The sequence below is a fragment of the Strongylocentrotus purpuratus genome, unplaced genomic scaffold, assembly GCF_000002235.5.
Source record: "Strongylocentrotus purpuratus isolate Spur 01 unplaced genomic scaffold, Spur_5.0 spur5_scaffold_15, whole genome shotgun sequence".
In the NCBI taxonomy this organism is placed as follows: domain Eukaryota; kingdom Metazoa; phylum Echinodermata; class Echinoidea; order Camarodonta; family Strongylocentrotidae; genus Strongylocentrotus; species Strongylocentrotus purpuratus.
The window spans coordinates 34,682,585-34,698,174 of record NW_022145600.1 but is presented as its reverse complement, the minus strand read 5'-3'; the positions used below and the strand labels follow the sequence as shown (position 1 = coordinate 34,698,174).

The window sequence follows — 15,590 nt, the reverse complement described above, 5'->3', positions numbered from 1 at the left end:
ATTTTTATGTTATGCAGGGCCCCCAAGTATAACAGTATTTGAACTATATATACTTTAACATATGCTCATCATGGAATAGCCAATTTAGGCTTGACGGTGTGTCCATTATTCCTTAGCTCAAGTCAACATTTTCAATCTTTCTTCGAGATTTCATGATCAAACATTCACCTGGGAAGATCATGACATCATCACCATTCTGTGGCACATTGCTGCCTGATCCAGTGTTTCCGCCCCATCCATCAGTGACGTCCTCCCAAGCTGCCGCTTCTCCCCAGAAGAGGACACCCTCTGGTCTACCTTCAGGAGGTGGTGGAGGAACGGATGGAACCGGCGGGATGCAATCCTTGTAGTAGCATCGGTACACGTCAAGATTCACTGAGCGATCAACCAGTGAGCTCTGATCCTTGCCAGAAACTTGATGATGAAGACAAGAATTTTAAGATCAAAATTAACCTCAGTATATTGTACATTGAAATCAGTACACCACATATTCAGAGATGCCAACCTCTTGACACAAAAAACAGACTGAGTATCCTAAAAAATCAGATTTTGGAGAGAAATATCAGATTTTCACGAAAACTCGACACTACCAATGGCCGGTTGGCCCCAGGCCAGTAAAATTTCAGAAAAATGTGATACTGGTACGTACTGTCAAGTCAAATGTTTGCTCTTTCATTAAAAATTTTAAAAGAAAATTGTAAAGCAAATTTTTTGGGGGGTTGCAGGGGTTTACTGTACATGTTTCTATGCGATTCCATGTTTTGTTGTTGTTGAAAAATCGTATTTTAAGAGGTGATATCGTATTATCGTATTCCACTCTTATTATCGTACCAAATACTATTAAATCGTACTGGTTGGCATCTCTGCATATTGATCATTGCTTGAAATATGACAGCAAAGGAATAACAATACAAATGCCTCAAAACTTTGCAGTTAGAAGTAATGAAGTCACCTATAAAAGAAGAGAGATTTAGAATAAAGAGCAGTAGTATAAAAGGAAATGATAGTCTAAAGAAGAGTTATTGAGCATGAAACTTGAAAAATGGAGAATATCAAAAATGTTACTCAAACTCACTGAGATAGTAGAGATTATTGGTCTCGTTGTTAAAGTACCAGTCTGCATTTTCATCTTCGCTGTACTCTAAAGGACGCCCAACGTTCTCAGTCACTTGTCCTATCAAGGCAAAGGCATCTGGACTCTGGGTAAAGTTGTGGTTCATGATGACGAAGTCCCCATCGCCAAATCCATCAAACCTGGCTGCATAGGAGATGTTGGTGACGTGATCAACATTCTCAAAATAGAAGTTGTATGTCTCCGATTCGACCAGAGTCAGCATCCATCCCGTCGGATGAGTAATTCTCTTCTTGCGGTACGGGACGCTGGTAGTACCGTAACTGTTGGTCAGGATGGTGGCCTTGTAATGAAGCGATTCAGGGTAAGCGTCGTTGAAAGCCATTCTGTGCAGAAGGACCGACTCATCGCAGACCGCCCCGTTAAAACCCTTACTGAAATCCTCGACATCAAAAGTGCAGTGATCTGTTGGGAGACCGTTGTTTTGGGGGGTCACGATGGAATCAGCATTTCCAGTCAGAGTTCCATCTAGATCTTCAAACCATGTCTCATGCTCCCATTGGAAGGCAGCTTTGTTTGGTGAATCAGTAAAAATCAGGTTCTTGAAGCGATGCTCGAAACCTCCTTGGAATACCTTGCAGTGAGCACAGGCTCTCAATGTAACACATCTGTCTTGATCAAAGTTAATGAACCGTACCCCATCAACTGTGAGAAACTTGGACTTTGGTAAATGGATTCCAGCTGATGTACATCTATCAGCCTCTTGGCCTTCAGCAAGTCCTGGAGTGTAGCCTATAATGACAGAGTCCTTGACCATTGGACCATCTTCTCCCCAGACGCTCCCAACGGTTTGGAACTCGATCCCTGAAGCCTCGTTGTCAGTCATGAGGAAGTTGTGGAACTGGATTGGTCCAACAAGGACACCTTCTGCTCCACGTTCAGTACGCCACGCCGTTAAGTTGTGGAATTCAGTATGGCCAGCAACACCGCCACAGCTGCTATCAGCTTTCGGATGATAGGATGGGAAGATCCAGATACCGTACCATCCCATGGTGTGAGCCGTGTTGTTGTTGAACTCCAGGACTTGCACATTGCGTGGACAGACAGCTGTTGTGAAGGACGGTCCCATAGGGTGCGCGGGCATGTTGTACCAGAATCCGAAATGGCTGCCACCTGCTGCGGCATTGTGACGGACGTAGTTATCAGGGTTGGTCACCCAGAAGGAGGCTGGCGTCACGTCGACATTCAGCAAACTGCTACTAGGTCGGACAAAGACAGCAAGGTTGTACTGGATGATGTTCTTGGTCTCTATACCGTCCTCCAAGAAGAAGGCATGTCCCATCACATTGAAGGCTACATTGTGTTCCACCAGGAGGTGGTGGACACCATGGATAGTCACGGCCCTGTTGAAGGTGTGATGGATACCGCATCCTCGCACATACGAACCAGTGATGTTACCGTTCATGTGGAAATGGATTGGGTAGCGACCAAGACGGAATGCCTGGCCGGCATGGGTCACCTCCACATACTCAAACCGACCTCGAACCAGATGCGTGTCCTGCTCTTTGGCAAAGAACATGATCTGTGAACCAAATTCATCAGTCACAGTTTCTGCACCAAAGCGTCCTTGGAAGCATGTCTGCGTGGCAAATTGATCTGTTACAAACAAGAAGAAACAAAGGTGAAAGTTTTCAGTGGGGGTACTAGGATTTTTACAAGTGAGTTGGGGGAAACACTGAGGACAAGATATCTTTCGGTCGGCTATTTCGTTTTCCCCATCTATAACTAAAATTGAGTCTCACCAGCACTCCAAAACTCAATCAGTTTTGAATCAATTTAAACTCATGACTTGGTGGCAAATCTTTACCTGGAGTGGGAATAGTAATGTAGATTGATGTATTGTCAAGGGACATCAACACCACGGCAAGGATTTGAATTTCGTACCATTTAATCTATAGTATAGTGACTTATTGGCTAGACCATGACATCTCTACAACAATGAATAAATAATAAGAATAATCAATGCTCTATACGTCTCTTTGCCTACATTGGATTTGTATAGTATGTTGTAACCTGAAAGCATGGTTATGAAAGATAAATGAATGTCACAGTCTGGTGTTTAAACACTTTAATGTTGGTCTGAAGGCCATGGGTTCAAGCTCTGGCACAGCACTGGTGTCCTTTAGTAAGACATCAATCTACACTTGCTACTCTACACTCAGGTGTTAAATAGGTACTGGTAAAAAGGGGATTCCTTGAATGCTGTGAGCACCCAAATCGGGAGCCTAGGTAGAGCCTGGATAATATTGAAGTGCTTTGAACACATGGTGGATATACTGTTCGTGTTATATAATAAACCATGTGACTTACTTGTATCAAATTCATCCGGGCATGCCTCTACTTCCTCCAGCCATTCCTCATGGACGGAGCCTCTGATCTTGACATTATGAGTGAGTAGTCCAACCTCTCCCCTGGTCTCCACCAGGATTCCATCAATCACCTGAGAGATGGAGATGTGCTCGTACTCCAACGCCGGGGTGAACTCGATCGTCATGTTGTCATTGGAGAAACCTGGAACAGAAAAATAAATAAAAAACAGTCATCTTTAATTAATACAAAACGTATATAGACATTTTTGCTTAGGTCAGGTTGTCTTTTGAAAGCCATAAGTACATTAAATCTGTTTTAAAAGATGTGAGTTATTGCCCTTCTAGCTTTGAGCAAACAAAGCTAAAAAATTATTACATAACTGCACTTCCTGTAAAAGATAGAAAATCCAAGCTAAATATGATTTATAAAGGTTGATATCAGCCCAGTCGGTAAATTAACATTAATTCTAACAATGTAAAATCTGAGATGTACGGCCCTTCGTGTTATGAGTGTCTGTGATATGGTGTTATATTGACGCCCTAAAAGAATTGCACTTCAAAATGATCAAGAAGTGTCTCAAAAAAGTAGGAACCTTTTGAGTGACCGGTTTTACCATACTCGTTTTCCCCCTTAGACTGTGGTGTTATGAAAACCGTTTGGCAAACGCAAAATTTGATTTCGATTTTGATTCATAAATATTTTGATAATCAGACAGGTGAATAAAAGTTATAGGGTTCCTGACTGACTTTAAGGTTTATAATTATAATTGCATGCAGCATGAGCTAAATCAAGGATTTTTTCAAAGGATCTAAGACAAAGTTACTGGATCCCTTTAATGCCCATTTAGCCCTTAACACACAAGGAGATCTATTTCCATTTTTTTAACAACATCTATAGAGCACCTCTACACAGGTGCCTCAGAGTCATTCCATATCATTCTTGATAACAATCTCCTCCAAACTTGAGGAAGTAGGCCTACCTGTGATTTCGACCTCTTCATTCTGAGTCTGCTTATGCCTGGTGCCAGTGGATGCAAGTACCATATGATCTCCGATCCTCCAGTTTACAACAGAATCCATGAGAGTGAGTTCAGTATCTCCAGCATTCACAGTCTCGGCTAGTCTCGACCAGGTGATGGGTGTCGGGATTCCTGTATACAAAGAGAGAGAGAGAGAGAGAGAGAGAGAGAGAGAGAGAGAGCAGTGGATTAAGGGGAGGATTCACACAAATAGTCTGCTCTGTATTTTTTCATTTCTGCGTACTATATTCAAAATTTCTGTCGGATACATTATTTTTGTAAAGAGAAATTGCAAGTTTAAAGAATAAATATAAATTCTATGTTAAGGTAAAAGTGACCTACTAGTCATTTTTCACCCAGTTGGGCATATGGATGCACATGGCAGTTAACTCCTGAGTCGGCCCATCATTTTCTCTCTATATTGTTATGTCTTCTAATATACAAGTCATTTCTTTTTTTATATTGATCCCATTCAACCCCTAGCACTTAAACAGTCAGTGCCATTACTCAATACACCAATGTACACCTGACACCTGCTATTGCAACAAAATTACGGGTCTTGTGCTAGTTCAAATTGCATGTATTATATATTGCAGGCTCAATGTATATGGAAGAAAAAATGCTACTTCAAAATATTATTTCCCATGGGTCTCTATGTTTATCATGATGTGATATTCGAGAGGTTAAAACATTTTCTAGAAATCACAAACGGTTCTTACCGTGCATATCAACTGTTCCATTTCTGACAGCAAACGTCTTGGCACCGAACAGAGGGAGTTCTACAGACCTCACATGGCCATGCATGACAACGCTTGCCTCGTGCTGGAATGGTTCTTCCTCTGTTCCGATCTCAAAGTGACCTCCGTCAGTAACGACCACGTACTCGGCGTGCAGTTCAATGTCGGCCTCATCGAAGATCATTTCACCACCTGCACAAGGAAGTGTAAAGATCAATCATAAATAGAAGTAATAAACTGTAATTTATTTTGAGCATTAATCACTGGATATACTCAAGTATTACCTTAATCCATTGACAACAGGGCCCTGTCTAACAAAGAGTTGATATCAATCGCAGCTTATTTGCAAGTGATATAAATCGCAACTATGTACATAAGAGATAGGAGTCTGCAAACTTGTGATTGATTGGAGGACTTGCAATTGATTTGGATCAATCGCAACTCTTTGTAAAACATGGTCAACATGCTCCGGCATAAACCGCTGGGTGCTTTCATTTGTCAATGATATAGATAGGGTAAAAATCAGGGTTGCAATTGGTAAAAGTATATTTTTCACTGATTGTGTAAAATGACCAATTTCTCAGCATATCACCATTCGGATGAACATCTTCAGTGCAATCTGAATATGATACTGAGCAGAGTCTACTAGGAATCCTACGTACCTTGAATAAGGAGAACTTTCAGGATAGGTGTGGTAATATCCAACAAGATTGTTTGACCCACTGGTATGATCACAAAGTCTCCCGCAACAGGTGGATCGTTACCACCCCAGGTGTAGATTGACGACCAGACGTCAATGTAGAAATAGTCAGCATTGTCCTGTATGAACAAATCAAGAAGAACATTTTTCATTCAAGAAATAGTTGTGGTCCATATATGTAGTTTATTTGCTGGTCATTTATCCAAGTCAATTAATGTAGACACCTAAATTCATATGCAAGTTCTAGTAAAGTGAATCGCAAAACTGTTCTTTTGTTTGCATACATAAATATAGCCCATGAATGATTTTTTTTTTTCAGGTGTGTTTTTGATTGAGCATGACCAATAAACTTTGAATATGAATGTGACTATTTTGAAGAGATCAAGGTAAATAAGTGCAATGAACAATCAGACTTTTGCAAAACTTCAACCCATCTCAGCCTCACCCCTCCCACACAAGAGAAACAGAAAATAAGAAGCCATTTAATCTACAATCAAGACCATGTTCTAACCTTAATTTTCAAATGCAAATAACAATCCATGTTAGAGTATAGTCACCCATTCATATATTGGGCTATTGCAGCCTTGATAAGCACTGTTAAGACCTAGATAATACTAACCTGAGTTGCGATGCCATCGGAGCCAACTTGAACTCTGACCTGTGACCTTATGGATGGTGAATGAGCACCGGTCTGGCAGGTGATCAATGTCGCACTCTCAGATAAGATAGTGCATGTCGTTCCAGCGATCGTTACCTCGTTACCAGAGTCCCTGTAATACAATGCAAGTTAATAATAATAATAATAATATGAAGAATTTATATAGCGCTTGTGACAAAAGTTTCAAAGTACGTACTGTACATGTACACAAATCAAAATCATAAGGTTGCAACATAAAGATGTTACATATAGGAGCTATTTTGTGGACGTATATTCAATCAGTAAAGCATCTCCCTGTAGAACTACATAGTATGTTTTAATCATGCTTATATGCAGATTATATTTTCTTCTTTAACTTTCATTAAGTATGTCATTTCAACCTTTAGCCTACAGATCTCTAAATTACAAGCAAGCAATTCCATATAATCTAAAGCAGGCATAATCCATGGAAACAGTATTATACTATTACAATCTATGATACGAGAGAAGAGATTTAGTTATTCATGATGGTATTGTCAAATGAAGCTAGTGACTAAGCATACCATTCTGTCATGGTGTGGAAAACTGCCACAAGAATAAATTAATTAAGCCACTGCGAGATCAAAATTGCAATGTCCTTCACATGGTTGTAACAATAAGGATTCTTTGTTGCACATAGCTTTTTTTTTCAACACCATTTGCCATATTCCATATATTTTGCTGAAACATTTGTTGTTGTTGATATAGCGCATGATTGAATGGGCTTTTGAGGAAAAAAAATGAAAAGTATTCTCAAAAGTAGCAATCATGGGAGATATTTGTTGTCACCCCCCCCCCCCCCAGCATATAGATAGACATAAGTTAACATAATAAATCACTGTCAAACTAACTGATCGGATGGTGTATATACTCACAAGAAGTCCTGACCAGTGATGGTAACCGTCGTCCCTCCGCCTGTCCCACCTCTAGCAGGTGAGACAGACTCTATGACAGGGGTCATATCACGTCGGTACTGGTAGGCATCTGATTGGGTCACCTCAGATCCGCTAGCTACACTAACTACAATGTCACAGTCAAGGGTGCTAGACGAATCTGGAAATTTAAATTTAAAATCAAGCATTTATTATCCATTCAGAAATTTGCTTTTCACTGGTAAAAAGTTTACAGATCAGTTTACAAAAAGAAAAAATCATAATCATAGACAATTACAGTAATGGTAAAATATGGTCATAACAGCTTTAGTTTGGTAAGTTACACAAAATTATTTTTGTACGATGAGGATGCGGACATAGCGAGAGAGTAGAAGAGGACCAAAGGTAGGCAAAGGAGGGGGGGGGGTAGAGCAAAGATGAAAAGAGAGAGTGAGCCAAGAGTCACAGGAAAATAAGGGTTTAAATACAATATTTGTTTCATGCAAGATAATAAAAAGCATCACCTTACATTATTCATGAAATAGGATAGAAAGTTTAAAAATTCTATTAACCTAGTATATGATATGAATTTGGTATGCAACATGCAATTTCTATACACATTTCTATTAAATATGTGCAAATTTCCCTGGCATAAATTATTGGGATATGCAGTGGGTTCTTAAAGTGCAAAAGTGGAAACCCTCCTCCAAGAGGGACTTCCATTTAGCATCCAATCCGAGAAATTAAAGTTCTAAACTCACCAGAATTTGCAGGCATATCACATTCCACAGTTGTCTCATTAGCATTGTACAGTAGACACTCATATCCACACACGGTGACCATGGTGGTCTCACTATCAAATCCTGAGCCTTCGATCACTAGAGTCTGTCCACCTCCAAAGCTTCCTGCAATGCACAGAACATCAATCAAAGATTACTCATACATGCGTGCATGCATAGCTATTACATAACGTCAGCTGCTGAGAGCCAGAATGGTGTTAAGTCTAAGTAAGATGATATGGATTAATGCCTATCTGCCACTCAAAAAAGACAAAATTATTTGTTTTACTATATATATATATATATATATATGACTGTTAGATTGATCCAATGTTGATAATGGATGACAAGGCAGTCTTTTATTTTTAAAGCACAAGCTGTAGATGAAATTATCTTGGGATAACTAGTATCATGCTACATAGATGATTGAAGAGTATTCTTAAATGTACAATGTATGACTGGAAAATGGGTTACAAAATGTACATTGAAGACGTATGTTGCACTGTGCAGATTTCAGATTAACTGCCTATTATTGTTGCAAAATGGCCGATGAGGCACTTCAGCAGAAATGGCAACTAGAGAGTTTAATGATGAAGCTTTTTTTAAGTGTATACTAGGAGGAACAACAATTACCTGTTGAAGGTGAGGTGGATGAAACGGTGAGCTCATACTCGAATGTTTCATCATTATCGGCATTGCCAAGTCCATTTACATGAATCATAACATCAAAGACACCAGCGGAATGAGCCCCGACATCACACTCAACCTCTGATGAGGAAGCACTCGTGATGGAGCAATCGACTCCATTGATGGTGACCGAGATGTCTGAATCAGTGTCGCTGAAGGCAGATCCAGAGATGGTGATGCTGGTACCAGTTTCTCCTGACCCGGGAGTGATGGAGGTCACTGTAGGTGTGGAGGATGAGGAGTAGACGTAGTCCTCTGCGTCATAGGTGACGCCATCGCTGGCAACCACAAGGTCATAGGTTCCTGCAGAGTTTGCAGGAGTGATGCACTGAATCTCTGAGAGGCTGATGGACTGGATGACACAGCTGCTGCCATCAATGGTCACTGCAGTCGCGCCATCAACGAAACCATTCCCGCTGATGTTGACCGCCTGACCACCTTGGGTGCTTCCGTCCGACGGACTCACCGAGAAGATGTTGGCCTCGCTTTGGACGGTGTCGTTTCCATAGAAGAACTGTGCAAGCCCTTTACCAGCGATGTTGATCAGAACATCGCGGGTTCCTACGGGAACTGCATCAACATCGCATTCGATCTCAGACTCACCGGCCGCAGTGATGCTGCAGGCTTCTCCTCCTATGGTGATGCTGATGTCATCAGTTATGGATGACAGCTGGGATCCAGTGAAGGTCATACCAGTGGTTCCAGACCCAGACACGGTTTCTGGCATCCAGCTTGAGATGTTTGGTGTCTGTGCCTCAGAATAAGTGAAGGTGCTGCCACCAACAGCCCATAATGAATTCACTTGAACACGCAGCGATTGTGCACCATACCATGAGGTCGATGGCGTTGTACACTCGATGTAGGTATAGTTGTAGAAGGTGATATCGCAGGAGAGTGACCCGATGTAAACCCCAATGTTACTTGGTGACGAGGGTGCAAAGCTATCACCTTGTATGCTGAGAGTGAGTCCACCCATGATTGAGCCATCAGAGTCAGACACAGAGTCAATCCTGGGGTACATCACGAAGGACCTGTTAGCTAGGATATGGGACTCCTGGATAGCAAAGCCTCGATTGGCAACGTTGACTGCAATCTCATGGTACACTCCAATCTAATGAAAGAAAAATATTCAAACAACCAATCAGTGAACATCGTTGCCTTGCAGCAGACGGTAGTTTGTTAACTGTTTTAATACTGTATCACTAACATACCATAACAATACTGAACTCTATAATCATACATGCTTTCTACAGGTGTATGTCACATCTGCTCTTTCACTCTTGCATTCTCCCATGACCTTGGCTTTCAATTCTTGGCCCTGTTTCATAAAACTTGATATCAGTAACAAGTTACAAGCTACTGTTATAAGCTACTGAAATCATAGCATCTGATTGGCTGAGAGCAGATTTGTCATAGAAATTCAGCAGTTGTTATAGATAACAAGTTTTATGAAACGGGCCCCCATGTCTTGTGATCAGCACTTACAAAAGCTACTCAGCTGATACGCACTAAACTATGGTTTGTAATAGTGTATGAAAGTAATTAATTAACAACATATTTTATAGCTATAGCTTGGGGATTTAAATAGATTAAACACTTCCCAAGTCATAAACTTCTAATAGTGAAAAGAAAAGAGATCTTATCCTAAGTAGAATCACACAATGGACTCAGCTGATCTGTGTATAAAGCAACAGTGTACATACCTCCATCTCATCCTGGGTATCGATTTCACATTCCACACGTGTCGCCGAGGAGGAGGTCGTCACGCATGGATACTGACCCACAGTGATAACATTAGCGCAGTCCTCATCACTGAACCCTGACCCTTCGATAACAATGGTATCGGAGCTATCCCCTATGAGAGGATCGATGCTGGATATCGATGGTGTCATGCACTCGTCGAAGATGAAGTTGAATTTGGTATCGTCAGTGATGTTAGGGGACGCCGATGAGCAGCCTGATATGGCAGTGTCCTCGTTGGAGCAACTACCACCAGTTGGGTCGGACTCTCCTTCATGATAGAAAAAAAACAGAAGATAGATCTGTGAGATAGGGCTTCAGTCTGCAAGTCACAATGGACATTAAAGGTCCGTCTTATAAAGAGTTATGATAGATTTAAATGGATAACACCTTCATATCAATTGCAACTCTTTACTAGGAGTTTCTAAGTTTGTGATTGATTTGAGGACTTGCAATCAATCTAGACCGATCGCAATCCTGGGCCTAGAGCCCTGTTCTACCATGATGGATGATGCTACTCCCTTCCATTCCAAAGCAGCAACATGTATACATAGAATGAATTAATGAGATACCTAAAGCACAATTAATTAAATTGACTTTAGTGTCTTGATTAGGGATGGGGCGACATATAAATAAGCCAGTTCAACGATATATTTGTAACAAAATATAAAATTGACTGAGACAAATACTGGATATATGCTCAATGGATATGGGCCCCATGGAAGACCACTATTGGTGAATGGGCTACCCTGTCAAAAGATTAGAAATAAATAAATAAATAAAAATAAAGTAGTAGGTTCCATGAATATCAAACTGATACTTGTATGAGCCTGTATTCAGTTTTGTACTCACGGTACATTTCATAAAATGTACAGATGGATATCGATTTCAAAGGAGAAAATAACAGATATTCTGGAATAGAAGCATCGGCCCTGTCACTTCCAATAGACATATTAAATTACCTGAGTTGACATCATGGTTAGCACTGTATCCTCCCAGCATCACATCAAGCTCCATAGCAACGGATGCTAGTGGCCGTACCTCCACGACTCCCTTTATGAAGATGGTCCCATCACTTCTGATGGCACCGCTGGAGTAGTAGTACGTTCCAGGAATATCAAACTGATACTTGTATGAGCCTGTTTGAGAGATAGGGCAATAAGCATTACCTTCATTTATGCATGAAATGAGATAGTAGATCAACTTGATGTTTAACAAACAGTAGCAATAGATCTAATATGTAAGTTCAGGTAATTACTGTACACTCTTAAAAATATGCATGTGAACTTTCTTGAAAGAGCTGGGAGAAATGACTGAGTCTTACTAAAACACTCTAGAAGCACATAGCATATAGACTGCATCCACGATCCACTAAAAGAATAGTACTATTTCCAGTTTTCATATTCCTCAAGGATTCAATGTTGCACATTACACACCTATTACTTCATGTATTACTTTAATTATATGGACCATACATTATGTAAACTGAATCAAATTGTAGAATGCAATCTTATTTCATTAGATATGGATGTGTCTGAATGGACCTATCAATCTAATCTCTCCTCCAATATCCCCATGTCAGAGCCATGCAGGAGGGTGTTCTTCTTCTTTACATGCCATGTCCTGAGATGTTGGCGACCATGGAATGCCACAACTCTCTGTCCCATATTGTATGAAGTAATTCAGTCTCCCTAGATCTATTCAACTTTCATAAATCCCACTCCTTAAGCTGCTCATCCACAGAATCCTCTTTCTACACCTGCTCCTCTCTCCCCTCTATTCTTACAGCCAGTGATTTTCCAAACCATTCTTTCGAATAACGTGACTGAAGGGTATTCATTCTGTGTTAAAGTGTATGAGTTACCTCTTATCATGCTAATCCCCATTGTGCCAAACCTCCAATCCCCCTTGCCAGGTTTATTTTGAGATAATCTGATTAATGCGATGATTCTATGAATAGCGCGTGCGGAACACACAGCACACTACAATGAGCATGCACAATAATTGTTATTAGGAATGCGTGCAAACATGCACAAGGCAGTAAAGCAATGGCTCGCTCGCATGTACACAGCACTATAACGGTAGCGTGCTTGCAGCCTTATGGCAGGCTATGAGTTAATGGTCTTCTGGCTCCTAACAGTGTCCTCTTACTCACCAGATGATGTGGACCTGCCTCCACTGTAGAACCCACTCCCATCGTAGCCCAGGGAGTCTCCATCGGCTGTCTGCTGCACGGCATAGCCAATGCCGCTCACATATGGGTCTACATTCCAAGACCAAGTGACAGAGTCTCCAGCAGCAATGGTCACCAGCTGGGGATTCCACTTGTAACCCAATCCATATTCTGAAAGAGAAGCCAATGGTCAAAGATGTGTTATTCAATGGACAGCATTTCTCTGATTTGATCCCTACAATGGTTGCAACTGATTGCAACCATTCACAGTGATATTGATTTATTGCGCAACATGACAAACTAAAAAATATAGACATGTGAAGTGTGTTTATTGCAGGTTAGCATTAGGAGATCTATACCTATAATCTATACCCCAACCGTTCCTTGCAGGTCATTGTGGGAAATTTGAAACTACATCACATATGATAAGTCAATCTTGAAGGAAGAAATGAAGCAAATACTATGATAATACAATAAATAAATTACAGTCGAGCCAGTTAATTCACAAGCTTACGAAACTCCTATTCCCTTTGAACAAATCTAATGATGCAATGTCAAGGCTAAAATTAATGAAAGAGGTAATATGACCTAAATTCACAACTAAAAGTCTTTCACAATTGTTCCCTTGGACTGCACTTACTGCTATGCTTTCCCATGTTGTCCACTTGGTGATCGACAGAAGAGCTTGACGTCGTACAAGTCAGTTCATCATCAGCAATATCAGTCACCTCACATCCAAAGGCTCCCATGGACACTGTGATGTTATCAGGGTCAGTACCAAAGCCTGCACCGGTCAGGGTGACCTCTGTACCACCCTGGAGGGATCCAGAGGATGGGAACATTCCAGTCACATCAAGGACGTAACTGAAAGGGTCAATGGCGCTGTGAGGAAAAGAAGAAAGAAAAGAGACGATGATAATGAGTAAACTCTTTTCTACTTTGGTCAACTTTCAACACTGCATCAATCAACTTCACTCAATTCGGCAGCCATAAGATTCAGTTCCTCGCAAACAAATGGTTGAAAAGATGGTGTTGGAGAAGGGACTGTTCTGGGCTCTAACTTATTTAACTGAGCTTACGATGTTGGTACAGAGTGGAGGGTAAATTTTTAGCAGATCTAGCAAATGAAATTCTGCAGAATTAAGTCATGAAGAGACCATCATTTATGAACAGGTACACAAATATTTAAACTTTCATGAATGTTAAGCTTACAAACAAAAACAAGTCAATCAGGATCTAAATTACGAAAAGAAGTAGTTGTTGCATATCCTGCTACACTTAATTAATCAACATGAAAGAACAAATATATATTTCATCAAGAGTATAAGAAACTACTAGTAACCTGGTATCAGCCAGACCAATGCCGTCAATCTCCACGTCCACTTCGTAGTCCCCGGGGACGTTGGCGGGTAAGACACAGACGATGGAGGAGTCACCCTGGGAGGTGATCTCGCAGGATGCAGAGCCAATCATGACCGAAGCACCACTGGAACCAAAGGATGAGCCAGAGATGGTCAAATCATCTCCACCTGGAAATTAAAAGAGGACTCAAAATGCTAATATTCAATTCTTTTTTTCATTTCATTTCATTTCACATTTTGATAAAAATCACAATAACAAACATTTACAATATAAAGTCAATTCTAACAAATAACACAATAGAACAGAAGTATCAAAATGTAGGGGGACAACCAAAGGCCAATTGAAGCCCTATCAAACGCGGGTCCCCAAACTATATAAATAATTAAATATAAATTAAGTGGTACAACAGGAAGACAGACAAAAACAAGGCAAACATACCGCTTTACAGACTCAGAGGGTGTATGATTTAATAAGATTAGATTTAAATATTCTTTTAAAACTAGATAAGAATGGGCGATACTTTATTTCGTTAATACAAGTATAATATATAATTCTTGCTTCTTCTATGACGCTCATGCAAGCATCAAGCATATAGCACTACAAAATTAACTTAACCTCCCTGTAGTAATGATGTTACCTTAGTATACTTCTCAAGGCATTTAGGTCTCATTACATCTAAAAATGACTCTCTACATCTAGGTGTAGTAAATGGGTTTTTTGACAGGCGTCTTTGACTTTCATAAGCATACATATAGTTCATCAGCATTCAACCCTGTACAATGTACAGAGCAAACTATATATCCCTTTACTATGAATGAATTGTTTTGTCAAGACCTCCTTGATCTTTCTTGATATCCTTAATTTCTTGAATCATTTATTATCTGTATCTGTATTTCTGTACTTATATATATGATTGTAAAAAGAAGGACTAGTAGGTTTTTTTTTTTTTTTATTGGAAATTAATAAACTGAACTTGAAATTGAATACAGATTGCGGATATTTCAAGGTGATTAGTTGCCTGTAAGTCATAAGTAAGCAGAAAATCCCAGATGAGAAGAGCATGACGATTTCTTACCCACAACACTGCTTGTTGCAGGGCTGAGGTTACTGACTGTTGGAGTCAGACTTGTATCAAACGTGAAGCCATCGTTGACGGTGAGAGGCATAGCTCCGTCGATATTGATGACGACATCTGCGTCGGTGGTCGAACGACGACGACGACGTGAGCCCGACTAAAACAGACAAAAGAACACTGGTTAGCAAGTCTTCTGTAATGTCAAGTTTGTGAATTGGAATATCTTAATGATTATTTAGCTTTAATAACTGTACACAATATCTTTTAAACAATACAATGGATATGAACCCCAAATTACCTGTCTTTCAAATCTAATCAAGGAAGGTTTA

General features: G+C 40.3%; 1 protein-coding gene across 1 annotated transcript in view; it reads right to left on the bottom strand.

The window, feature by feature from the left end:
• The window catches only part of LOC575549 (fibrocystin-L), a 63,746-nt gene that overhangs the window by 16,224 nt on the left and 31,932 nt on the right, over positions 1–15,590 (bottom strand). The window contains exons 26-41 of the mRNA XM_030986305.1: positions 15,262–15,418; positions 14,167–14,353; positions 13,465–13,706; positions 12,807–12,995; positions 11,614–11,790; positions 10,615–10,922; positions 8,858–10,022; positions 8,207–8,350; positions 7,449–7,626; positions 6,517–6,667; positions 5,860–6,016; positions 5,180–5,389; positions 4,422–4,592; positions 3,443–3,643; positions 1,076–2,728; positions 169–414 (exon numbers count right to left, since the gene is read on the bottom strand). Of these exons, the coding sequence (XP_030842165.1) occupies positions 169–414; positions 1,076–2,728; positions 3,443–3,643; positions 4,422–4,592; positions 5,180–5,389; positions 5,860–6,016; positions 6,517–6,667; positions 7,449–7,626; positions 8,207–8,350; positions 8,858–10,022; positions 10,615–10,922; positions 11,614–11,790; positions 12,807–12,995; positions 13,465–13,706; positions 14,167–14,353; positions 15,262–15,418 (5,536 nt within the window). The remainder of the gene's footprint in view (positions 1–168; positions 415–1,075; positions 2,729–3,442; positions 3,644–4,421; positions 4,593–5,179; positions 5,390–5,859; positions 6,017–6,516; positions 6,668–7,448; positions 7,627–8,206; positions 8,351–8,857; positions 10,023–10,614; positions 10,923–11,613; positions 11,791–12,806; positions 12,996–13,464; positions 13,707–14,166; positions 14,354–15,261; positions 15,419–15,590) is intronic.